Here is a 27,189-nt window from a genome sequence, read left to right on the forward strand (position 1 = left end):
CTCACCGGAGAAGTTTGGAGCGTTGTAAAAACATGTTCAACCCGTTTTGATCAATTCTGTCGATTGGAATTGGTAGAACAGCAAGCAGCAGATAAGTGTCAACAAACAAACCTGTCATGTATGTGTGTGACGCTGAGAAATCGCTAATAGAAGTTCGGACGCTGCTTAGATTGACGAGAATACGTAAATTCCCCTATGTTTTGATCTATTTTTGAGCCATTCTCTTATGATAACCACTGCTATGCAAATAGATTTCGCGATATTTTTGCCAAATAGTTTGATAAAGGAGGTTTTTATCTAGCATCCAAAACGTCTTACATCAGGGAAAGTTTTGCAGTTGAGTGATTGACGAAAGAGAAAGTCGATGAAAAGAATCGATCAATGCAGATAGGATCTATTGAAATGTTTATCGAGAAATCTCGAGAATAGGTACTAATGTCCATGGTCCAAACTGGTCATGTTTTGGGAACCCAGGAAGGAACTGAAACCGAAACAAATAAAAACAACATTGGGGTCAAATTTTCTTCAAGATGATTTCAAAAACGAGATTGTCCTGGGTAACAAAGGTTCTATCCACCTGCCCGGTGATTCAATATGGATTTTTTTACGAGTAAAAGGGACATGCGATTCAGCTTTCAACCACCTTTAATGTTGCAGAAACCACTTTAATGTTGCAACCGATTCTTCCAGAACCGAATCGGTATCACTTTCTCACACTCGGTCACGTTCAACCGCCAGCAGTAGCAGCAACAACTTGAACGAATGAATAATTGAACCCAAAGTTGGTGTTCTTTTCCATTCCGGAAGGTACCTTCTACCACGTTGCTTCTGGCCACCGCTTGGTTATCAAGAAAGAAAGAAAAAGAAGAAGGCTCGATTTCCAAGAGAATAGAATCATCGTCTTCGGTCCTCTCGAACGACGACGACGACGACGATGGACGATGAGCCACTCAATATTGATCTTCATTAACATTCATTGAATTCCCAGACAACAATAAATGCCAGAGGCACAAGCAGCTCGAAGCTGAACAACTATCTCCACACTGAGCGTGTAGGAGTTTGTGTGGGCAGGAGCCCAATAAAAGGGAAAAACCCTTTCCCTTTCCTACAGTAGACTGTTGTTGAATCGGCTCATTTTTCATCTCGACTCTCAAGTTGCCGAGTTGCGAAACAACAAATCGGATTTCGGAAAGTAGTCGAAGGATTAATTGATGGTAGTTTTTTAACGGCGATATTTGGCCATGGAGAGGCGAAAACTGGGTGTGTCAAGTACTCTGTGCGAAACGTGGAAAACGGTGATTGATTGGAAATAAGACAGTTGCTAACGAGCTGGGTTGTTGGCTGAAATGTTTACTGATGTTCGATCGTAAATAGATAAGAAAAGTTCATGGTTCAATAACTTGTACGCCATTTGCAAGACTTTTTTTATAAAATCACTCAATTTTGTGGTTGCCCAAGATTGGTCAATGTCAATTTGACATAATCAATCCACTCATCAATTATACTTTCACATAACTTTGACGCATCCATATAACCCATTCTAATGCCGCCAGTTAGACAAGCCGCCCTGAGATTGGTGATGATCAGCACAGTCGCGCTAAATCCCTACATCGTGGACCCCCATGGAGAGTCAGCTTGGGGGGCTATAAAGGAAATGACTGCCATCGTAGTCGCAATTGACGGTCGTTGATGTTTTGGTAGTTAAGGAAACCATATCGCAGCCGGTCGCCGCATCATCACCATCAAGACTGAGATAACAACGGCAAGAAGAGCCTCGGACGAATCAACCCGGTGCCGGTGCAGCTCTCGAACTTCTCCTAGCAAGCCTGGGTGTCATAAAAGCCAAAAGTTTTTCACTTGGAAGTGAACAGTGGTAGCTACGGTTCTTGACTTTGGCTTGACGAACTGGGTTGGTGAAATTTATTGCACTCCTTGAGTTGGCAGCTGTACCACCAGGCAGCAGTGTCCAGCATGGTTGCTGGTAGAGATGGCGAGATAGAGAAAATGGCAATTTTGCAACTTTCGACAACAAGGGGAAGGGTGTTGGTGGAGTGGTTCTGATTTCGGAAGAGAACGGCGGGGATTTCGTTGATGATGGCGGCAAATGTCTCTCTCAGCATGTTTAGTGGAATCACATTGCTCTGTCACGATGGAGAGAAAGCGGTCGGTTGGAACTTTTTACTACCAAGAAACTTCCGAAAGGAAGGGATACGGAGTTCTCGGAATTATTTATGTGATGGAAATGGAGATCGGGAGGAAACTTTTGGACGATGAGATTTTAATCAGTTGGACAAATTTAAGCTTAAAGTATGACAGTGCTGCGATGATGCTTGATGAATTTCTTTAGATCTGGGATAGTGTCTCTGGAACATTTTGCGCGTGATGAGGACATCGGAGAAAGCGGAAATTGAAATCGTTGACCCGATCAACGGTATCGGATGACAATAGTGAGCATCGCACTTGACATTTATTTCGGCTTGTGCGTGTTCATTTGCATATCGGATGAATGGAGTTTACAAGAGGGTAATTCGGTCGGTCCAGTTCATAAGTATTTGCTTCTTCAAATGACAACATGCCGTTCAAATTGATGAACCCGGGACCTTCTTATTTAATTTGTCGCTTCGTACTACATCAACCCTTTATTCAAGGAGCCGTACTTAAATAATGTAACACAGCTACAAAATTAATTGTAATTATATAAATCTAGGTGTATTTACATTATTCTTGCTTAAGCAGTTCAGTATTTGAAATAGGTTTTCTAAACCTGCATGTCATTTTATACACATTTTATTGACATCTTCAAACTAAAAACTAAAACTAGATCTTATCTAAGTATAAAGGGAATTAATCGTTGCAATTGAGGATTGCAACGATTTTTGCCTGGAATTATTAATTATTTTGTTGGACATTTGTTCTAAAATCTCAACATTCGGAATTCTATGTACCTCGGTGGTACTGTAACAGGAAGGTAACTTTAAAATCATCCTCAGATCTTTGTTCTGAACCATTCGAAGTGCTTTTTTCCTGGTAGTGCAACAACAAGACCATATTGGCACAGCGTAAAGCATGGCCGGTCTAAAAACTTGTTTAAATATTAGAAGTTTATTCGTCAGGAAAAGTTACATTTGGCTTGAATGCCCTCAATGTGATCTTTAAAAGTTAATTTTTGGTCAAGTATTAATCCAAGATATTTCACTCGGTTTTACCAGGAAATTGGAACTCCATTCATAGTGACTATGTGACTACTACTAAACTTTTCTGCAGTCTGCTGCAAATAACACGAAGACATCTTCATTTAGCGGAAATGCCGGTGTCATCAGCGAACAAAGATTTGTGGAAACCCTGAGGCAAATCAGGGAGGTCCAAAGTGAAAATGTTATACAATATAGGCCCAAGAATGCTACCCTGAGGAACTTCTGCTCTAACAGGTAGTCGATTAGATTTGGATTTTCGATAATTTACCTGCTGAGTTCGGTCAGTTAAATAATTTTGAACTTATTTCATAATGTAGAGTGGAACATTAAACTTTTTCAATTTAGCAATCAAATCATCATACCAAACACTGTCGAATGCTTTTTCTATTTCATAGAAGAGCAATTCCAGTTGACCAGCCTTCAGTTTTGTTCGATCGAATCAAATTGGTAACTCTTAGAGTTCAACTAATCGAATGTCCATGGCAAAATCCTAACTGCTCATCACCAAAATTGAGTTCGTATTGATGTGAAGCATCATTTTATTCAAAATTATTTATTCAAAAGTTTACTTATTGAAGAAAGCAAACTCAGCGGTACCGGTGGTGTAGTGGTAAGCGTGATTACCTCTCATCCCAGCAGGCATGGGTTCAATCCCACTCGGCGCCACCGGGATGTTCTGAGGCATAACATCTCTGATCAAGGGGGAGTAAAGCCGTTGGTCCTCGGTTCATGAGTTGATGGGTCGAAAGGTAGGGTCCAGGAGTGTGGGAGCTGCCTCCCTGCCGTCGGTAGCATTGGTGCTCAGCACGGAAAACAAGATCGTCGGAAAACAAATTAAGGAAAAAAAAGCAAACTTATTAGAAGGTAGCTAAAAGCTTCAGCTGAATTTTTATCCGGCTTCAAAATTGAAACAACTTCAGGAAAGTATGCCAAATAAAAATATCTGTTAAATAATTTTACCAAGAAGGACAAGGTACTCTCTGTGAATTTTTTGATAAGGATATGAAAAATTCCATCATCACCTGGAGCATTCATATTTATTTATTTTTAGTTAAAGATCTGATTTCGTCAATATCTGTCCCCCAGGAATCATCAAAAATATTTTCCACAGAAAATCATTAAAATAACCCCGAGCAACCTGATTCTCAATGGAACAAGAAAGACTTTAACTTAAAGTATGGGAACTCTCGAATTACTCAGCAAGTTTCTGAGCTTTTTTAGAATTTAAGATCGAAATTTTACCACCTTCTTAAAGCGCTGGAATAGGCTTCTGAGTATTTTTTACGTAGGACTACGTCTTTGATTTCTATATGGGGGTACACTTTGTGAAAACCGAAAATGGAACATGTAACAAATTAAGAAAGATTTTGAACGTTAATAACTCAGCTGCCCCTGGTCCAATTTCAATAATTTTATCACCAATCAATCAGAAATATGGCTACGCATCGGTAACAATGCTTCCGAATGTTGATTTTCAACAAGAAACTATTGAATAACTGGTAAATGTCCAGCATTGTCCAGCACAGTCGTCAGAGAGTAGTAAGTAGACGAAACAAGTCGAAGTGGCATTCGCCTCCGATCCTCGGGTGCGTGCGAATAGGGAGGATGGAATTGCGTAATATTTTGCACACTCATCGCCATACTCAGAACCAAACGCAAATTCTTCGAGATAACTACCATCCGTCGTCTGACTCGCCGTGGCGGTGTCTGACGTATCTCCGGTCCGATTTACGAGGTGTGCTGAAGTTGTTCCTGAAAAATGAGATCCGTGATGCTGTCACCTACACAAAACACGCCAAGCGTAAGCGGCCATGGATGTCATCTACGTTTTGAAGTGACAGAGACGCACTCTGTTTGGTTTCGGAGGTTAAATCATCACCAACTTTGGCAACAAAAGGACTCTTTTTAGGGCCAAAAAGCTTATTACAGTGAAGAGTAGGAATAGAACTCATCTGCCTGTTTGTCAATATTCAGAACCAACGATCACACAAAATGCTCATGTAATCAAACTGGAAGCAGGGGTACAAATTATTTTAATCAACCTTGATCAACTTTGAATCGCCACGGCCGGATATTTTCGATGGAAGAAGCAACAATCTAGCATCTAATTCGACGAAGACGGCAGGAAACATTTGTGAAGCCGAGTTATTTGCGAAAGAGAGTGTCGATGAAGAGAATCGATCAATGTAGATAGGACCTATTGAAAAGTGACGCGAGATTTGTTTTCCGTACTTAGCTCCAATGCTACCGACGCCACCTGGACCCTACCAATCGACCCATTAACTCAACCGGGGACCAACGGCTTTACTTCCCGAAGGAAGGCGTGATCAGAGATGTTATGCCTTAGAACATGCCGGTGGCGCCGACTGAGATTGGACCCAGGCCTGCTGGGGTGAGAGGTAATCACGCTAACCACCGGCGCCGATATTTTTCAAGGTGATATCACGGCGAATGAGAACGACCCAAGTTTGAGTTTAGCTATCTCAGCAATAAGAAATAAAGTGCAGGAACTCAGCGATGAGTAAACTTGCCTCATGTTTTCCCAGGTTTTCCAGGATTTTCCAGGGAAAAATTCCCGAATTTGAGAAAAGTAAAGGTTGAATTCACTCAGTCTATTGGTACTACTCCGAGACTGAATAAAATTTTCGTCAATTTCCTCATTTTCTGGCAGATTTTTTAGGTTTTCCACAGGAAACCATGACACAAATTTTACTCATCGCTGAGTTCCTGCACTTTTGGCGATTATGAGTGAACTAAACTCAAATTTGGGTCGTTCTCATTCGCCGTGTACGCAAAAGGAAAAGAGCCAGTGTCGCTACTTGATAGCAAACTGCTCATAATGGGAGGAGTCTTTGTAGCTTTTATACCACATCATTCTGCTTTAACCTGAAAAGATATAAAAGAGCGCTGCTGTATGGCATTAGCTCATTTTCGCTTCGGACGGCGTGGTGAACAGCAATAGCAGCAGTAGGAAGGTGGTGGCTAGTCCACTCCTTCACACCTAACAAGCAACAATTGACTGGTCGTGGCAAAGGAGAAAAAGTCTGGTAAAGGAGGCGCCAAGCGTCATCGCAAAGTTCTTCGAGATAACCGCCATCGATCGTCTGGCTCACCGTGGTGGTGTCAAACGTATCTCCGGTCTGATTTACGAGGTGTGCTGAAGGTACGCCAAGCGTAAGTGGCCATGGATGTCCTCTTCAATAAAACGGCCCTTTTCAGGGCCATCAAGCTTACATCAGTAAAGAGTTGGAATAGAATTAATCTGTGCTTGTTTGTCCATATTCAGAACCACAAGCCCCCAACGACTACACAAAATGCTCTCCAGAGTTATAATCTTGTAACTAAACTTGGAAGCAGGGGTGCAAGTGATTTTGATTGATTCTCTTAATCAACTTTCTCTTTGAAAAAGATTACTACAAATTTGGTACGCCTACAATTCAAAAACGGAAAGAGTTGAGATAATAGATAATTGATCAATTAAATGAACTAAATGCTCTTCACATTTATTCCGTCCACTAGCGGTCCTACGTCAAGCTTCCGTTCGTGCCCCTAGGCACAGACCCTTCTACTTTTTTTCAAAATGTTTATGGGCTTCCAAAAGGGTTTGGAACTCGGGTCTGATTCCAACACATTATTTTAAAAATTGTTGTTCCTCAGGGCAGAGAATCACTTTTTAATTGGTTTTTACAAATCCCACCAGATAAATTTCATAGCAGGATTTTGTTTTCTTTCATATTGCCTCATACGGACATTTTTCAGACGGATCAAGAGCTGGATCGTCGTGTATTATAATTGAATCGAATTTAACCTCGCATTTTGGTGCCAAGCCAGGTCTTGCTTCAACTTTACAATTAGTCAGATATTTAAGAGCATTTTTAATATCATCACTATTTCTTGAAATATTTAAAAAGTTACTGGAAGGTGAAGAGAACCGAAGTCATCATGGGTAACCAATTGGCAACAAAGTTGACATGAATAAAAGCATGTTGGGCTGTTCAGATATTGATTAGTGTAATAACCTGCAGAACAATAATCAAATAATATATTTCCATTGGGATTGCTTTACGCATTATGCCATGCGTGATCACCAATAAGGAAGAATTAAGACCTATGATGGATAAGTTTCTGAACGTCACCTTTGAGAAAATTCTGTTGCTGTCTTGTTGGAACGGCAAATAAGCAGCTATAAACGAAAGTTGTCCAAACAGAAACTCCCAAAGTTCCAAAAACTTTGGTTTCAAATGAAGAAAGAATTTTATGTTTGATTCGTCTATGAATAATGATGGCAACGGCACCACCGAGTCCATCAAAACGATCGTTTCGATAAATGAAATAATTTGCGTCCCTTTTAACCTTATGGTCAGGTTTAAAGAACGTTTCAGTTATAACGGTGATATGTACGTTGTACGTTATGAACCCTCAAATAGTTAAATAGCTCGTCTTCACTATATTTAACAGATCAAGCATTCCAATTCAAAATATGTAAATGACCTTGACCTTGAAGGCTATGTTATAAACAAATTTAACTCTAGCATGAATAGCATCAACCATGGAGTTAGTTTTCAGCATATCAGTTATCATGTCGATTAATGAATTTGGCAAATATTCCATTTAATGAGCTGTTAGAATTATGTTGGATAGAATTTTGATTTTAATTTCTACCAGCTGCAATAGCAATACTTAATGAACATTCTATAACTATTTTGTTCATACTTGAAGTTAACGATTTTACATAGTTGAAGATGCTAAGTTTCAAATAACAGACTGAAAGTGGTCATTTTATACGATATATGAGGAGATGAAGGTATACAAACAATAATACAAACAAAATAAGGCTTGTACTCGAAAAAAAATGCACCATTTTTATCCGTGTGTAACTTTTTTATCCGTGGGTAAAAATTGATGAAAATCTGGGTATAACTAGTTTGGAGTGAATTGTTTACATGTGCAAAATTTCATAACAATCGGTTCAGTGGTTATTGAGATGTCATCGAAACAAGAAAAAATCCGGCTGCGACCATGAGATGGATCGGAAGACAACTGGGAATCACCCAGCCAACTGTGTCTCGGGTGGTAAAATCGTTTAAAGAGTCCCAGACGACCGAGCGGCGGGCGGGAAGTGGAAGAAAATCGAAGCCAGCTGACCCTGTGAAGGCCCGGAAGGTGTTGGATTATTTCAAGCGTAATCCGAACATTTCGATTCGTGACGCGGCTCTGAAGGCAAAGTGTTCCGCCTGGTTCGTTCAGCAAACCATGAAACGAGCTGGGCTTCGTGTATTCAAGGTCCGGAAGGCACCGAACCGGCGTGATCAACAAAACACGGCGGCCAAATCCCGCGCAAGGAAGCTGTATCGAGAGTGGTTAACGAAACCGATGTGTGTGGTTATGGATGACGAAACGAACGAAGCAGATACCGGGGCTGGAGTTCTACGTTGCCAAATCACGGTTTGATGTTCCGGAAGACATAAGGAAGAAGAAAGTGGACAAATTCGCCAAAAAATACTTGCTCTGGCAGGCCATATGCCATTGCGGTAAACTGAGTAAACCGTACATCACAATGGGTACCATCAACAGCGAAATTTACCGCACCGAGTGCCTCCAGAAGCGTCTGTTGGCCTTCCTGCGGTCCCACGGAGGTGTGTCATTATTTTGACCGGACCTGGCATAGTTTAACAGCGATTTGTTATGTATTTTTCTCTAATTTTCACTAACACGCTCTCACATATGGCACCAATACAACCGGACGTAAAAATCTCAATAGATGAAGAATTTGAAGCGTGCAACTGGGTTGTACCTACGGGTACGAATTTAACCGACACCAGTGGTGTAGTGGTAAGCGTGTCTGCTTCGGAATGGAAGTAAAACCGTTGGTCTCGGTCCAAGTGTGTTTGAATGCGTGCGATATCCCACGCAGGTCAGGAAGCTGCCTTCCTGTACATTCTATGGCCGTCAATGGATGGCAATCGATGTCCATCACTTTGCGAGTCTTACATTCCAAAAAATTGGATTGAATTTAAACATTTAAATTTCTTAGGATCTTACTTCACAGGAAAGTCGTGCTTTGCGTGAGAGGAATCACCACAATTCATGCATCTAGCTGGCATGTAGTAATTTTTGGTTCCGTGACCCCATTTTGGACACTTATTTACGGCACTGAGTGAGGTTTCAGAAATTTCCTCCAGTCTTCCTGAAATGTTCATAAGACTAGCTTTTTCCAAGTCCTTAAGGTTGTTTAGTTCACTAGATTTGAAGCGAACTAAATAAAAACCATTAGAAACCTCGCTGCGTGAATCGCCAGCACGGGATTTCATTTTCCTTTTGATTACTTGCACTAGCTGAACTCCAAGTAATATTGTTGATTCATCTCTGATCTGATCCAGGGGGCAGACCTTTCATGACAACCTTAAACACACGTTCAGTTTTGGTGTCGTAAGTAAAAAAAATCGTCATCAGATTTCCAGTAAGATACTGGAGAAGACATTGGAATCCGTCCAAGGTTTCCTTGCCAATACACGGCATTCACCTCGGCGGCCAGTTTGAAGTGAAAACTTGAATTGAACGAAGTTAAAAATTTCCGTGCGAAAATCATGGAAATCGGAAGTGGCTACCACAATGGAGAGGACCTTTTTCTTCTTGGCATAAAGCCGGGAATGTTTGAAAGAATTTTGTCTGCATGATGGATCATTCTCACCATCCGTGAGCATATCAAATTGATTGCTCAAACGGCTTTCATCAGAAGGGGAATCAAGAGATCGCCCTTTTCTTTTGCATTTTTTCATGGCGGCAGAAAAATGTTTCTCCAAATCGACTTCCAAGCAGATTACTATAAGAATCCGAAGGATCGATGAGAAATTTTTCAAATAGATATCCAAACATGAATCGAAAAGGAAAACAGGCAGAAAGTTTGCAGGTAATATTTAGCACTGAAAAGTGCTGTTTAAATGTGTTGTAGTAGTAACAGTTTCTTCAGCAAAAAGCAAATAGGTCCGCATGGCAAGCGCCATGTGGTTTGATGAAACTTCGCATTATTGCAACTATTCCGATAAACCGATTTGTACCTACCTTAAAAGTTGTCCTAGCTCGCTATTCTAATATCTATATGCAATCTTCACACTGCCGTACTCTAACGGAACTATCAACTCTATGCTTTCATCTACTCCATCTATCGTATAAAAATTACCACTACAGTCTGTTATTTGAAATTAGCATCTTCAACTATATTCGCATTATTGTTCGCTAGGTCCAATAAACCAAGATTGTGCCGGATTCCAGCCGTCAAATTTTTCAAATTGGCTTATTCGATATTTTTCAATAAATCATAGCACGAAAACGGCTCATCTAATCGAAATGACGTCTGAGACAAAGTTGTAGGAAACTACATTGCTTTTTTGCTTTTTACACTCCGAAAAAAATCGCAAATTATCGGTAATTTGAGTAGTTTTTAAATAGCGTGCTGCTCACAAGCCTCCACCATGGTTGTTTTAGGCTCTCTCTTGCGCTAGCACTGGGATTTAAAAACTACAAGGGACACCCCTATGGGGTTGTACGCAATGGTGACGTAGGACTACGTGGTGTTATACTTATAATAAATGTTATTTGTTAACTACAGTAAAAGCTTGGGTTTTGTGTAGAAATTTGAGTGGGGTTCTCTCTGATTATACTCTTTAGTATGACTTTGATTGCCCTGAAAAGAACCTTTTGATATGACTTTTAGTTGGGATATGATCATAAATTTAACTCTTTTGAGAAATCTTGGTGGCCCTGAAAAGGGCCGATGGTAGTACAGGCAGCAGGATCAGCAAATCGGACAGGAAAATCCCATATTCTTCGGTTCAATGATTAGGCACTCGCAAGAGTCTCGGCCCGTCTGCTGCTGAACAGGAGTTGGACGGCAGCAGAATATAAGTGACCATCCAGCTAAAGCTCCTCCCCTTTTTAGTTTTTCTCGTTAAATTGCTTCTCTCAACAAGTTGGTAAATCTTAGCCTTTAGCAGAAGGACGCTTGACACTTTTTTCGGTGAATTTATGATCCTGTTTCACATCATGGTTCTTCTCTATGCCTGTTCAGATAAATTAGTTATTTATTTTCTCTACTGCGCTCTGCGCTAAACCGAACAAGTAGAAATAAGAAGGTATGTCGGTTACGTGCTCGAATAATTGAAAATTTGATAAATATTTAATCGAATAGCTGGAAAAATCTTTACGATTAATCGTTAATTGGACTTTTAGGCATTCCTAGAAAATAGTTTAATTTCATATAAAAAATTTCTCGATTCTACACATTGTAGTTTCATATTTATACCTGTGATCTTGACATTTTTTTTAATAGAGGATGAGTTCTTAAGGGGGTTAGATTTTGATAGGTTCTTTAGTAGGAATGACACTGATGAAGACTGCACATTGCAGTCGAAATACGAATCTGTCATGGATGAATTAAGTGGAATTAAATGGAAGATAATCTCTTTTGCTATTTTATTTAAAGCATTTCACTAACAATCCAATTTCATTACTTCAATGTAATTTCATGTTTTTTCCGGTCCTTAGAAAATTTCGCAACTAGCAAGTGTAACCCAAGAACCAAAAACGGGGCGATGCTAGTTTTTATTGCTATGACGACGATGATTCAGTCAAGGGGCTTAGAAGCAGAGGGGTGAAAATCAATTCTCGTCATCGATTTGCCGTCAAGTTATTAACGAAACAGAAAGTCGATGAAGAGAATCGAAGAAAATCACTTGCACCCCTGCTTCCAGTGTGCAAAACGATACAAAATTGCATCTTTCCTATTTGCACACGCCCAAAGATCGGAGGCGAATGCCACTTCAACTTGTTTCGTCTACTATCGACTTTCTGGTGGCAGTGTTGGGGAAGCAACAATACTACATCGACATGTTTCGTCTAGAAACGATTCTCTGATGACTGTGTTGGGGAAGCAACATAGCCATCTAGGTAATTGGTGGATTTGTTAGTTATTTCAACGCTTTTGGGCAATGCTTGACATTAACAACTTTTTCAATCGTTTTTTGTTGAAAATCAACAGTCAAAATTGTTTTTATCGATGCGTAGAAACATTTCTGATCAAATGGTGATACAATTATTGAAATTGGTCCAGGGGCAGCTGAGTTATTAACGTTCAAAATCTTTCATAATTTCGTTATATGTTCCATTTTTGGTTTTCACAAAGTGAACCCCCATATAGAAATCACATACATAGTCCTATGTCAAAAAAAAACTATTTTGATAAGTTGTTTGTTTGACGTAGGACTACGTCTTTGTGGAATATACTGGGGTGCAAATCAGAAAAATTGTGGGATGAAATAGTGTCAGGTTTTAAAAGCTTATTACTTGGCCATAAGAATGGATTTCAAATCTTTTCCCACCATTTTATTCAGGATTGATATAAAATTTGATTAATATAAATATTGCAGTAATTTATCATTAGTACACTATTGAAAACTTACTAAACTTTTTTAGCCGCAATCAACCAATCACGTGCTTGCTTGCTATGACTAAATATCAAGAGAACAGAGAGGCGATCAAGGTAATCAGAGGTAATCAAGTTGGGTTTGTTTTAAGATCACAGGTATAAAAATGAAACTACAACGTGTAGAATCGGAACCTATCTAACTAACCAAAGATTGTAGTAAAGTAAAGGAGAAAAATCTACTCCTATAACTAGGAAAGTCCAGAAAGGCTTGGTAGCCTGTAATCCTGGCATTTTTACCTAGAGGATAAGAACTTAAGGTGGTTAGATTTTGATTAGTCTTAAGTGGGAATGACACTGATGGAGACTGCAGTCGAAATACGTATCTGTCACGCATACCAAAATTAATTAAGTGGAATTCTTGCATTCATGGAAGATAACCTATTTTGCTGTTTTATTATAATCGAAAGTGGATAATACATGTTGGGGTCCTAATTTTGAATGGGATAGGAACAGAATTTTGAACTTTGACTATTGAATCTTCAATTAACGATGTTTAATGTCATCTAGTTTCAAAACTTTGAATAATTATTTTAATGTTTATTGATTTTGAAGATTATTGAATTGACCAACTACAACAATCACGCAATCCTACGTCATTAATGGAGTCGTGCTACGGACACAACCCATAACTTTTTCTTAAATTGTTTTATTTTTATTCTGAATAGTTGATAAATTTTTAAATAACAAAAACGATAGAAATAATTGGATCTAAAACCTTGTGGGTATTATTATTACGATCCAAGAGTTCAAAGACAAATCTTCATAGACATGTAAATTTACTAAAAATAGTTCAGTTCTCCATCTTAGTCAAATTTTTATGATCCCTTTTTAATATAAACAAATTCAGTCAATCGTTATTGGAAATTACGGTCTTTTTCAAGAAATGGGCATGAATTCATCTAGGGGACACTGGCGTGCACAGGGTGGGGAAAGGTGGGGTAATTGCCCTCCCTTTTATAAATAAGATTACTTTTTTCAGATTTACAAAACTATGATATAAATTAACTTAATTTCTTGATAACTTGATTTGAAGGTAATAACTTCATTTCATAATATAAGGGTACTGAAAACCTTTTATTGTGTCAATTCCTTTGAGATGGTGCCTGAAAATTGCACCACAAAAGTAATGGTAAATCGAAGAAAAAGCTTTTATTTAATATATCTGGTGTAAAAATATTATCACGGGTGTGGATTAGAGTGATGCAAAATTTGAAATTTTCGCTCCACAATACTTAAACGACTCCAAATCGGATCCTGACTAACCTCTCAAAATTTGAACCCATTTGGTGAGAGACTGAGATGGCACAAACCATTTGAAGTTTGTATGGGAATTACCATGGTAAAACCAAGATTTTTGTTTATGTCTATCTAATAATTCACCATATCGGTCTGCTTCAAAAGCTTTCAACTGTACTTGAGGGAAATTTTCCCAGCTACAACTTTGCTCAAGACCACTTTTTGATTAAATGCAAGGATCGAAAGTTATCAATGGTTCAATGCGCTGATGTCTTATGATCATGCTCAATCAACTGCTCAGCAGGCAACATTGGTGTTTCTGGGGCGTTGAATAGGACACACAAATCATGGCTACTATGTCACACTGCAAAATACAGTGTTGCTTACAGAGCAGCTGATTGATCATGTCATAAGTTTACCAATCTCTTAAATAATTAATAACTTTTTCCTGTCTCATTTTACATAGAAACGATCTTGAGCAAAGTTGTAGCTGAGAAAATTTTCTATAAGAATGGTTATCGTACTGTTTCGCAGCTCAATATGGAAAAAGACTAGAAGGCAATGAACAAAAAGTTGAGATTCCCCATAGTAATTTACATGTAAACTTCAATTGGCTTATGCGAAGTCTGTTTCTAACCAAATGAGTTGTAACTTTGGGAGGCTAATCAGGACCCAATTTGAAACCATTTAAGCACTGTGGAGCGAAAAAGTCAAATTTTGCATCACTCTAGTGTGCATGGAGGGACTAAACAAAATGAAAATTGGAAAAATTGAATCACGCTAAAAATTTGGAGGTGTACATTTAACTGAAAATTTCTGGTGGAAAGTTCGCTACACTGTGGTGAATGTAGAAGCGAGATTTATTCATTTTTCTGGTGCATAATTTGCATCGTTCTGATGAATGCAAGCCTCATTAAAAATTTATGGTGGAAAATTTGCAGCATTCTGGTGCATGAAGAGGCAAAACCTGAAAATTGCACCGCAAAGGTACATGGTGAAACAAACTTCACTGTCAATTTTTGGTGCACCGTTCTTCTGGTGAATGGAGGAACATGCTTTATTGAAAATTTTTGGTGCAAAATTTTCATCGCTCTGGTAAGTAAAATGAACGAAATCTGGTGGAAAACTAGCACTGGTCTGGTAAATGAAGGCACAAGCTTTATTTAAAATTAAGCTATATTGAAAATTTCTGGTAGAAAATCTGCACCGTTCTGGTGAACGGAAAGGGCAAGCTTTTTGGAAAATTTTGGTCTTAAATTTGCATCCTTATGCTGAATAGAGAAACAAACTTTAATAACAATTTCTGGTGTAAAATTTGCACCATTCTGATGATTGGAGGGAAGCTGCTTTACTGAAAATTTATGATGAAAAATCTGAAAACAGGGGAAAGCTTTACTTGGTGAAAAACCTGAAACATTCTGATGATAGGAGAAGCAAGCTATAATGAAAATTTCTGGTGTAAAATGGAAAAAGGAAATCTGCACTAATCAGAAGATTGGAGAAGCAATTTTTATTGAATATTAACGGTGGAAAATTTCCATCGTTCTGATCCATTTAAATTTTCTGGTGTAAAAATGTATGGGGGCAAGTTTGTATCGAAAACTTCTGGTGTAAGATTTGCAACAATCTGCTGCATGTAGAGGTAAACTGAATTGAAAATTCCCGATGTAAAAATTACACAGTTCTGGTGAACATTTCTGGTAGAAAAACTACAACGTTTTGGTGAATGGGCGGGCAACTTAAACTTGACTTACGAGGAGAACCTCAAGGGTATTGAATTCTGAGGATAGTTCTAAAAGAAAAGATTTCTGGGGATGATTCCATGAAAATTCTGCGAATAATTTCTTTTGAATCTTGCAGATAGTTCCAAGATAATTTCGAAAAGAATACCGAGAGAATCAAATTTTGAATGAAATTCCAAAGGGATGTTGAGAAAAATTGCATGGGAATTCCGAAGATAATTTCAAGCTCATTCTGGGAAGAATTTCTGGAGAATGCAGAGGAAATTCTTTTGAAACTTTAGGGAAATTTCAGTTCTAAGATGTTGTGAGAAAAAAAAGTCCTTAAATATTCCGAGAAGAACCTCAAGGATATTCAATTCATATGACAGTTTCAAAATATTTCTGGGGAGAATTTAAAGAAAATTCTGCGGATAATTTCTAGTACATCTTGCAGATAGTTCCAAGATAATTTCAAAAAGAATACCGAGAAAATCAAATTTTGAGTGAAATTCCAAAGGGATTTTAAGCAAAATATCAAGTGAATTCCGAGGATGATTTCTAGCTCATTCAGTTCTAAGGTGTTCTGAGAAAAAATCATGAAGAGTTCTAAATATAATTCCAGTTGACTTCTGAGAAGAATTTCAAAAGAGCTCTTAGGAGAGTTCTAAAAAAATCCGAGAAGAACTTCAAGGATATTAGATTCTGAGGACAGTTCCAATAGATTTCTGGGGAGTATTTCAAGAAAATTCTGCGTAAATCTAGTGAATCCTTTGTTCCAAAATAATTCCGAAAAGAATACCGAGAAAATTAAATTTTTAGTGAAATTCTAAAGGGATTTTGAGGAAAATTTCAAAGGAATACCGATCATTTGTAGCTCATTCCGGGAATATTTTTTTTAGAAAATTCTTCTGAAACTCTAAGTTAATTTCAGTTCCAAGGTGTTCTGATTAAAAGTCAAGAAGAGCTGTTACAGCTGTTTATGTGCGTTGCAATAAATTCGGGTTTGTCCTTTATATCATCTTTAAAACATGTTGAATTTTCGGCATCATTTTCTGTCACCGGTACTGGTGGTACTTTGGGACGGTTCATCATCGAAATTATCGATGGGATTAAATTGCTAATTTCCATTGGCTGTCTGCAAGCAGTTTGCCTTGAATATGATGAACCACCATCGGAGCAAAAAATAATTAAAACTAGCTAAATTAAACAGCAGGACAACAGTGGTGGGTGGACAACACCATCTCCAACGCACTTTTGAGTACTCCCCATCCCCAGATTAAAAGCACCATAGAAAAAAAAAATGCCCCTCCTTAACAAAATTCCTGTGCACGCTAGTGCTAGGGGATCTCTCCTAGATAAATTTTCAAACTATGACAATGTGCATATCACGAACAACATATGTTTTCCCATCAGTAATCACTATTGAAAATTATGTGAAACAAAAACCAGCGATGGTGAAAACAAAAGACTCAAAAGAGTAAATTGAAATTATATTTTTCAGTTCACCCTTTGTAAGCCTTGCTTTACGATGCCTTGTTACGTTGATCTGATAAGTTCAATAGCCTTTTTGACCACACTTCCCACTCAATGTTCTGTATATTTAAGACTAACGAACTGACCTGAATAGTCGACAAACAAGCAAACTGACTCAATCTATCGTGTGTTCGAACTAGAAACCATTGTTTGGACAGATACCTTAAACGCTGCCAATGGATGCATTTGATAATATTTCTCCCTCTTCCAACCAGGTATCATGGCCGGTTCCAATCGTTCCGGTGATTTGGCCGACGCACAAAAGAGTATTCCCATCGGTACGATCTGTGCCATCCTGACCACTTCGACCGTCTATCTGTCCTGTGTGATGCTGTTCGCCGGAACGGTCGACAATTTGCTGCTGCGTGATAAGTGAGTGTCACACCAACCATGACCATAATCGAAACACTACCAACTGTAGAGTTTAATCGCTACGCACAACCGAATCCTATGTGCTAGTTACATTTGTCTCCATTAAGTAAGCATTCTAATTTATGTTGTGCTTTGTCTCCCTGCACCCCCCAACCCAGATTCGGGCAATCGATAGGAGGCAAGCTGGTGGTAGCAAACATGGCCTGGCCGAACCAGTGGGTCATTCTGATTGGATCGTTCCTGTCCACCCTCGGTGCTGGGCTGCAAAGTTTAACCGGTGCCCCTCGATTGCTGCAGGCTATCGCCCGGGACGGTATCATTCCGTTCCTAGAACCATTTGCCGTATCATCGAGCCGCGGTGAACCGACCCGTGCCCTCATCTTGACCATGTTTATCTGCCTGAGTGGCATCCTGCTCGGCAATGTCGATCTGTTGGCTCCGCTGCTGTCCATGTTCTTCCTGATGTGCTACGGCTTTGTGAATCTGGCCTGTGCCGTCCAGACGCTGCTACGAACGCCCAACTGGCGGCCGCGCTTCAAGTTCTACCATTGGTGAGTATAGCAGGCTGTTGGTTAAACACTTTTTTTCCCTACAGGTATTAGTTGAGTTACGAAATTGATTCTCAACCTACGCTTCCACTTTGAGTCTATCGTTATTGGAATCGAAGCAACCGATATGTGAGGCAATAAATTTAGCCGAATTTTCGAAGAAAAAAATAGACAATATAGTGCCAATACAATTTGACATGCTACTGGTAGAATTCAATACAAAACACGGCGGTTCCATTTTCGGTTTATGGTTCTATTTTGGTATTATCGCGAAAATTCAGAATTGAAGCTGCTTGTGTTTTAATTTTCTATTAAAAGAGGATTAAGAGGATTGCATATCTTCGTTGGGAAAATTTAATGACTACAAGAGAACCATGTGTTAAAAGGGTCAAACATTGATTATTTCACGCTAAACTGAGAAACAATTAATCCTTGAATTAAATTAATTAAAAGGGGGAAGTTTCGTCTCGTTTTTCCTATACCTAATGCATTACATGTCACAAATTCTAGCATCCTCCTTCTTCCTCCTTCTGAGGCCCACCCACATTAGATCCGGATCTGATGCATTGCACAGTGGTCCAGAATGCAGATTTAGGTGGCATGATATATTTTGAGCCTGAAATTAAAACTTTAGACTAACAGTCTCTTCTACACAGTTGTTCCTTATAGTTACGCCCTCATTTTTATAACAATGAATTCTAGGGTGGTTCCTATTATCATTAAAATAAAAAATCTAACTTTTTTGTTTGCATAAATTAAGGTATACATTTTTCGGTAAAGTTATAGCTGAGCTAATTTCAAGCAACTTTGTTGAAAATAACTTTTTTGTATCTCTTAAATTTGCCGATTAAGAGCTATTTTCTTGAATTGAGTTAGGGTGGCCCTTAAAAAACAGTTTTTTTGCTCTAGTTTTCTTACTTCGAATTTTTCAGCAAAGGTGTTTTGAGATAACTTTTAGATCTTAAGAAGGCGCAAATTTTTGCAGCTCAAAGTTTGTCAATATCTTTCGCCGATCAAGAGTTATTGACGTTTTTATACTAAAAATATGCAATTTTCAAATGTTAATATCTCTGGTTGGGACAAACAAAAAAAAAGTTTTTTTACGGCATTTGAAAGGGCTACTTTTTTATTTGAAATTTATCATGAAAGTCATCTTCCAGAGACTTTTAAAACTCTTTAAGATGAATGTTTTACAGCAGAATTTGTTGCCTGTATCTCTTCTAATAAAAAAGATATACTCAAATATAGTAAAAAATATGAATAAATTCAAATTGATTTTATACAAGTTTAAAAAATAACAAACCTCAATATTTTCATATTATTGAGAATAACATACGCCCTTTCAAATGCCGTAAAAAAATTTTTTTTTGTTTGCCCCAACCAGAGATATTAACATTTGAAGAGTGCATATTTTTAGTATAAAAACCTCAATAACTCTTGATCGGCGAAAGATATTGACAAGCTTTGTGCTGCAAAAATGTGCGCCTTCTTAAGATCTAAAAGAGCAAAAAAACTGTTTTTTAAGAGCCACCCTAACTCAATTTAAGAAAATAGCTCTAAATCGGCCAATTTAAGAGATACAAAAAAGCTACTTTGAACAAAGTTGCTTGAAATTACCTCAGCTATAACTTTGCCCAAGAATGCATACCTTAATTTATACAAGCAAAAAAGTTAGATTTTTCATTTTAATGATAATAGGAACCACCCTAGAATTTATTGTCATAAAAATGAGGGCGTAACTATAAGGAACAACTTTGTTGAAGAGACTTTTAGTCTAAAGTTTCAATTTCAGGCTCAAAACATATCATTCCACCTAAATCTACATTCTGGACCACTGTGCATTGCGGCCAAGTGATAACAAAATCTATTGTCTAACTGTCAAATTTACTTTTACGCAATGCAAACGGATCTAATCTGGGTGGCCCTTTAGAGTGTGACATAATATATGCATCACCCTTTAGGTGTGCGGTCTTTGTTTCCATTTAGTTTCCATTCCTTGAAAAAAAAACCTCAAACACTATGTAGCGAAAAAAAAGCAATCTATTTTTATAAAACGCGCCAGGTCGTTTCGGAAAGTCATTCTAGATCGCTTTTTAATTGTAGGGGAAGTGGCGGTAAAATGAACATACCAGGGGAAATTAACACGTTTTTACACGGCATATTTATCAAAATATCAACCAATTCAGCACACATGCAATTGAACAGATGAGTCTTCTACCCTTTCAATTGTTTACATTTAGAGAATGTTGATGATTTCACCGTTTAAAAAGTCAAGTGTTCATTTTACCCCCAGCTGCCCTATCCATGGCACGACATAACTTGTACCACCGGAGTGACATTGGACACAATCACGGCGATGTGAGTCACGTGCCTGTCCGACCCACTGCCGGGTGGTTGCTGATGGTTTTCCACCTCACGCTCTGTGACACGTCTATCCCAGATAAATATCAATCGCTTGCCCGCGCAACAATTAATACACCACTTTCTTCATCGCTTTGTTCTTCTTTTCCGTTTCCATATCCGTGCCTGTTCCGGACAACAATATCGGTTTCCGCTGTTGCCGTTGTGAAACTCAATCGTGCACAATATTTCACAATGGCCAAACCAACTGCAACGCCTGACACCGATGACGATGATGACGTTTGCTGCAACAATAGGTCACTATCATTGATCGGTCTAACGCTGTGCATGTCGATTATGTTCATGACATCGTGGTACTTTGCTCTGATTGCAATGGGAATGGCGGTACTGATTTACAAGTACATTGAATACCGAGGGTAAGTACCGATATCCAAGAATTTTAATATCCGCTGTTGTACGTACAACACACTTGACAGCACGTCATTCACTCCTTGTAACTGTGCTTTACTAACACAATCCGGTACAAATCCCTATGGTTAACGCCTCAATTGCATCCAGCAGCACAATGGATGCAATTGATGCCCCGTGATTAACAAGGGAAACTGATACCATCAATCTGAAATGCACACCTGGTAATCCGATGTCCCTTTGTATCTCTCACTTTCTGTATCTATTTTCCCATCCACAATGCCAACAACAACGACAATTCCGCCATCGCCAGAGCGGAGAAGGAATGGGGTGATGGCATCCGTGGTATTGCACTATCGGCCGCCCGCTATTCGCTGCTCCGGCTAGAGGAAGGCCCACCGCACACCAAGAACTGGCGACCGCAGATCCTCATGCTGGCCAAGATGAACGACGATTTCACGCCCAAGTATCGCAAGCTGTTCTCGTTGGTGTCGCAGCTCAAAGCCGGCAAAGGTCTGGTGGTGGTCGTTTCGCTAATGCAGGGTGATTTCACGAAACGAGCCGGCGAGGCCGCAGCTGCCAAGCAGAGCCTCCGGAAGCTGATGGAAGATGAAAAGGTTAAAGGATTCTGCGATGTGATGGTGGCGTCCAACGTGGCCGATGGCCTATCGCATGTGTAAGTTCGGTTAATCTTGCGGAAGATGGGAATTTTGCTTTTATCTAACGGTATGAATATTCTTGTCTATAACAACGACAGCGTCCAAACGATTGGCCTCGGTGGCATGAAACCGAACACCGTGATCCTTGGCTGGCCGTACGGTTGGCGCCAGAGTGAAGACGATCGCACATGGCATGTGTTCCTGCAAACTGTCCGAAACGTTAGTTCTGCTCGGATGGCTCTGATGGTGCCGAAGGGAATCAACTTCTTCCCAACGTCGCAGGATAAGGTGAGTTTGAATAGACAGTTCGATGGACATACTAATCTACATGTAAATGATATGTTTGATAAATCCTTGCAACCATACGCAATAAATCCGCATTTGATATGGTTGAAAATCCTCAGCTGGCATGCAACAAAATTACGGACTTGCTAGAATTGATGTCAATAAAACTAAAACATATACTATACAGCTTCCAACTGTTTCAGCGATTTGCTATTTGAAAGATATTTTTTTTCATTTCTGAAATCATGCTATCAAATGTTATGGAGCATCGCACGCAAAAAAATCGGAACCCCTCTTAAAATAAAAAGCGGAAAGTTTTTCTAAGCAACGACTTCAATCGTTGATATTGTACGAATAAAATTTCGTCCACGCTAATTAATAACATCATTAGGTAGACAAATAATTCCTCTAATGAGTTTGTTTTTTAGCGGGTGATTTTGTCCTGGGTGATGCGAAGACGGACCCCAAAATCGAACCAATTTTTTACTCTACCGGTGTGACGAAACGAATAAAGATATTGCAGTCCATCAATATGAAAAAAATATTCAAGCTTATCTCAAATCATTCTATTGATGGTGAGATGTAGTGATAATGGAGGCCACAGTTTTTCAAACAAACAATCGAAGAGTCACGATTGAGCTTTATGCCTAATACTGTTTGGCAGCGCTTGCTACCTAAGAGGAAGAGGAGACAACTGACTTCTTAATCTTGTATCTCTATCTCTATCTCCAACTATATCTATCTCTATCTCTATCTTACGCACTTCAAATCGGCCAATCACGTTCGGTCCGCGTTTGACAAAAAGGTGGTTCGTTTTCACCCCCGTATTGTCTCCTCTTCTCTTAGCTTGCTACCAGCCGATGGCGAAGAATAACACTGCCAACATTGAAAAGAAGCCCCAGCGTTGTTCTACTTGAAATGTTGGTGTTGATTTAACCTCACATTTTTAACAATACAGTGGTCCAACATGGGAATTTAGTCCTAGAGCTTTTGCTGCACAGCAAAAAATAAATTTTAATATTACATCCAAGAGGATGCACAACAATCATGTCGAAAATCTCATATAATTTTTATGGCCACAAAAATAAACAAATGCAGTAAAAGCAGCATAATGTCAGTTCATGCACTGTATTAATGATAATTTTGTCCTTTTTGGCAAGTAAAATAACACCGTATTTTCGACACGATTGAAGTGCATCCACTTTGATGTGATACCAAAATTATTTTTTGCTGTGTGTAATATTTAGACGTTTGGTGTGTTTGGTGAAATTTTTGAGCTTGAAAGATCCCTTCTTTTGGTGGTTGTTAACATTAGGGTGGCCCTCAAAATAGTTTAATTCAAAAACTAACTTTATTATTTTTGAAAATGTTAAATCGACCGAAGCCGGCTCCAACTCCGATTCAAACAAAATACAGCAAAAATGTAATTCAATTAATTCTGGTTGATTAAATATCTATGAAAATATTGCTTCAGTACATTTAAGGAAAAAGATTCCGTGGGAAATCCTTTGGAAATTGATTAATTGATTTTTTAAAATTCATTTCATATATTTGCGAAAGAAAACCATGTTCACTGTTCCAAATATATGCTGTATGAAAACTTTTACAATATCAATCCAGCAATCCATCCTAAGAATATTGGAATATCATGAGCAGGGGTTGTTCTAATTCCAAAATGTTGTGTAAACTAAACCTTTTCTGATCAGAAATGTTATTACTAGGACATCGTTTCTTGCTAATTTTAGAATTGACACAAGCACAACATTAGAAGCTCTTATTATGAGAAAAAAAAACTACAAGGGACAGCCCTATGGGGTTGTACGCAATGGTGACGTAGAACTCTTATATAATAAATATTATTTGTCAACTACAGCAGGAGCTTGTGTTTTGTGTAGGAATAGGAATTTGAGCGGGGTTCTCTCTGTGTATACTCTTTAGTATGCCGCGCTTGACATAGATGGCCCACAGCAACTCACACAGAGCTACTGATTCCGATCAATAGCGGTGCGGCCTCTTCCTCCTTCTATGAATGCTAATGCGGGTTGAAGCTCGCTTGTGTACTGGAGAACACCACCACTCACCACGCGGTGATTGAATAAACACCGTTTGCTCAGACCGGATGGAATTCAACTTTGAAATCTGTGTTAGGGAAATCGCTTTTTGGAGGCTATCGTTGATAATTTTAATTTTCATAGTAAATTATTGAAAATTATAAACTTAATTTTAACAGATTAGTAGAAAAAAAATAATATCGATTGGCATATTAAGAATTAAAATTCATCATCTCTGGATCAAAATCAGGCCACTTTTATGCCGCTATCGATTTTGGTTTCTGTAATCACACCTCCAATGTTGCCTTAAAGTACATGGTATGTTAGATGCTACATGGTAGCGACTCACGAAAAGCTACAATAGCGGTGCGACTGCTTCCTCCTTCTATGGATGTTCATGTGGGTTGCAGCTCGCTGCCTTCTATTGTGTACCGGAGAACAATGTTCAACGCCACGCGCCGAAAGCACTGCTGCTGCTGCAGCTGATGCCGACGACCGGACACCACCCAACACGGTGATTGGAACTGAATCCGATCAGCGGTTGAGGCCAGCCTTGGTAGCTAGCTGCTTGGGGGAGCCTTGCATTGTGTACTGGCAACACCACCACTCACCACGCGGAGATTGAATAAACTCCGTTTGGTGAGACCGGATGGAATTCTGTTTTGAAATCTGTGTTAGGGAAATCGCTTTTCGCAGGCAATCGATGATAATTTTAAGTAGCATAGCAACAGTTGCACAGTCGTGCAATTTTCAATAGTGACATTTTGAAAAACGATAAAGTTTTATATTTAACAGATGCATAGACATATATCTGATCGATTGGTGATAAAATTATTGAAATTGATCCAGGGGCAGCTGAGTTATTAACGTTCAAAATCTTTCATAATGTTGTTACATGTTCAATTTTCGGTTTTCACAAAGTGTACCCCCATATAGAAATCAAAGACGTAGTCATACGTCAAAATAAAATAAATAAATACGTCACGGTCTTCGGCGACAGTATCGTGTGACAAAGACTGTCTTATGACATTTTAGTTTAATACTTTGATAGCTTGACATTTTTACTCAAATCTATGGTGATCCACCATAGTCGACGCATTTTGCGGGTTAATTGACTGCCTTTGCTTCCAACACTTCAATGGAAGCAAAGGCAACCAATTAACACACAAGATGCGTTGACTACGGTGACCGCTTACAGCACTGATCACCGTAGATTTAAGTAAAATGTTCCAAGGCTAATGTTTTTTAAAATAAGTTGTCTATTTTTGTTTTATGTAAACACATTTACAGAGACCCATGATTGCTGTTGATACAAATATTCCTTAGGTGGAATTACGCTGGGGTATTGGAAGAACTTATTTGCAATTAGTTTACAATAAATCCTAAAAATACTAACCGGGAAGAGCGCCATTAGTAAAATAACATCAATTCCTTTAGTTGGCAATCGTTTTCTGAAAGTTATCCCAGACCCTTGTCTTGATAAGCCAAACCCTTAATCACTGATCTTCCCCACCATTCTTGTTTCACTGTCTTCGTTCACAAATAAGAATTGAAAAGCGATAATAACTGAAGTCTTCGCTGCATTAGAGAGGATAAGGCAATAAACGTCTTTAATTCAAGCGAAAATATGAATCACCAACAGATATCAATATACTGGGTGACGTGACTGTTATTTTCTAATGTCAGATAGTAAGATCTTCCCTGAAGTACTCGAAACTTCTCTTGAATTCTTCTAATTCTCCTGAACTTTTTGGCACAGCCCTAAATTTAATAGAACTATCCTAAGAATCCCTTAACTTTTTTGAAAATACCTGAACTTATGTGAGGTTTTCAAAATATTTCGGAACAATTCTACACATCTCTGAAGTTATCTGGATTTCTTAAAAATTTTGGAACTTCTCAAAATTTTCCGCTATTTTCCTCCCGCATTTTCCTTATGTTCATGAAACTTTCCAGTTCTTGGAGTTTTCCTGAATTTTTCGAATATTTCCTAATGTTTTCTGAACTTCTATGAACTTTCCGGAGTTTTCTTGAAGTTCTCAAGTTTTCATGAAAATTCATAACTTTCCTGGAGTAATTTGGACTTTCCTGAAATTTCCGGAACTTTCCGAAGGATGCCACTATTTTCTTGAAATAAGAACAAAATAGTTAATGAAGTTCATAGATTTAAATGAAATTCTCTAGCGGCGCCGGTGGTGTAGTGGTAAGCGTGATTGCCTCTCACCCCAAAAGGCCTGGGTTCAATCCCAGTCGGCGCCGCCGGGATTTTTGAGGCACAAAATCTCTGATCACGTCTTCCTTCGGAAGGGAAGTAAAGCCCTTGGTCCCCGGTTCATGAGTTGATGGGTCGATAGGTAGGTTCTAGGTGTGGGAGCTGCCTCCCTGGCGTCGGTAGCATTGGTACTCAGTACGGAAAACAAGATCGACGGAAAACAAATCAAAGAAAAAAAAAATTCTCGAAAATTTCCTGAAGTTAATGGAACTGCTCTTAAATTATCTAAACTAATTCTTCGTCATCTTAAAACTTTCCAAAAATTCTATACCATCCTGATATTAAGAGCTTTCTTGATGATATTAGAACTGCACAAAAAATCTCCAAATTTCACTAAGTTATCTAGACTTCCCTGAATTATACGGTAAACTTCTTTGTTTTTTTTTTTGGAACTTCCCCCAAAATGTCTTAATTTGCCTGATCTTTTCTGAATTTAATTGAAGTTTTTAGTACTTATTCAAAGTTCCAATATTTTCTAATTTTCCGAAAATTTCCCTGATATTCATAAAACTCGTCTGAAGAGCTTACAATGTTCCTAAAGTTTTTAGAACATTCCTGAATTTTTTGGAATACCTCTTATATCTCCTCGGAGCTCCTTGAAAGTTCCTGCATTTTATCTTAAATTAATTAGACTGCAGTAATATTGTCTGTGCGTCCACAAAGTTTTCGAAACATTCCGGAATATAATTAAACAACCATAAAATCTCTAACATTCTTTGAAGTTCTCTAAACTTGCTTGAAGTATTTGTGAATCAGCCCACGGCTGAAAATTACATTAATAAAGCTTAATAATAAATGTTGAAGATTTAGCAATATCTTAAAAGCTTTCGCAATTTGCCTGAAATTAATGGAAGTTCCTGCATTTTTTTTAAGTTATTGAAACTGCCATGAAAAACACGAATTTTCCCTTAAAATCTGCTCACGTGTCCAACAGTTTCCTGATGCCCTCGGAACTTTGTTGAAATTTTCGAAAATTCCGCACTACCTTCAAAGCTCCAGCAATTTCCTTTAAATTGAGTGAACTTCCCCTAGGTTCTCGGGTTTGTACTGGTGTTCTCAGAGCTT

General features: G+C 38.6%; 1 protein-coding gene across 7 annotated transcripts in view; it reads left to right on the forward strand.

The window, feature by feature from the left end:
- The window catches only part of kcc (solute carrier family 12 member kcc), an 836,076-nt gene that overhangs the window by 714,223 nt on the left and 94,664 nt on the right, over positions 1-27,189 (forward strand). For all 7 annotated transcript variants that reach the window (XM_065231465.1, XM_065231467.1, XM_065231461.1 and 4 more), the window contains 5 exons: positions 17,384-17,540; positions 17,699-18,091; positions 20,746-20,865; positions 21,171-21,533; positions 21,615-21,804. In XM_065231465.1, coding sequence (XP_065087537.1) covers positions 17,384-17,540; positions 17,699-18,091; positions 20,746-20,865; positions 21,171-21,533; positions 21,615-21,804 — 1,223 coding nt within the window. The remainder of the gene's footprint in view (positions 1-17,383; positions 17,541-17,698; positions 18,092-20,745; positions 20,866-21,170; positions 21,534-21,614; positions 21,805-27,189) is intronic.

Source organism: Ochlerotatus camptorhynchus, unplaced genomic scaffold (genome assembly GCF_037179485.1).
Source record: "Ochlerotatus camptorhynchus isolate MF236.1 unplaced genomic scaffold, CSIRO-AGI_Acam_v1.1 ptg000357l, whole genome shotgun sequence".
NCBI classification, from domain to species: Eukaryota; Metazoa; Arthropoda; class Insecta; order Diptera; family Culicidae; genus Ochlerotatus; species Ochlerotatus camptorhynchus.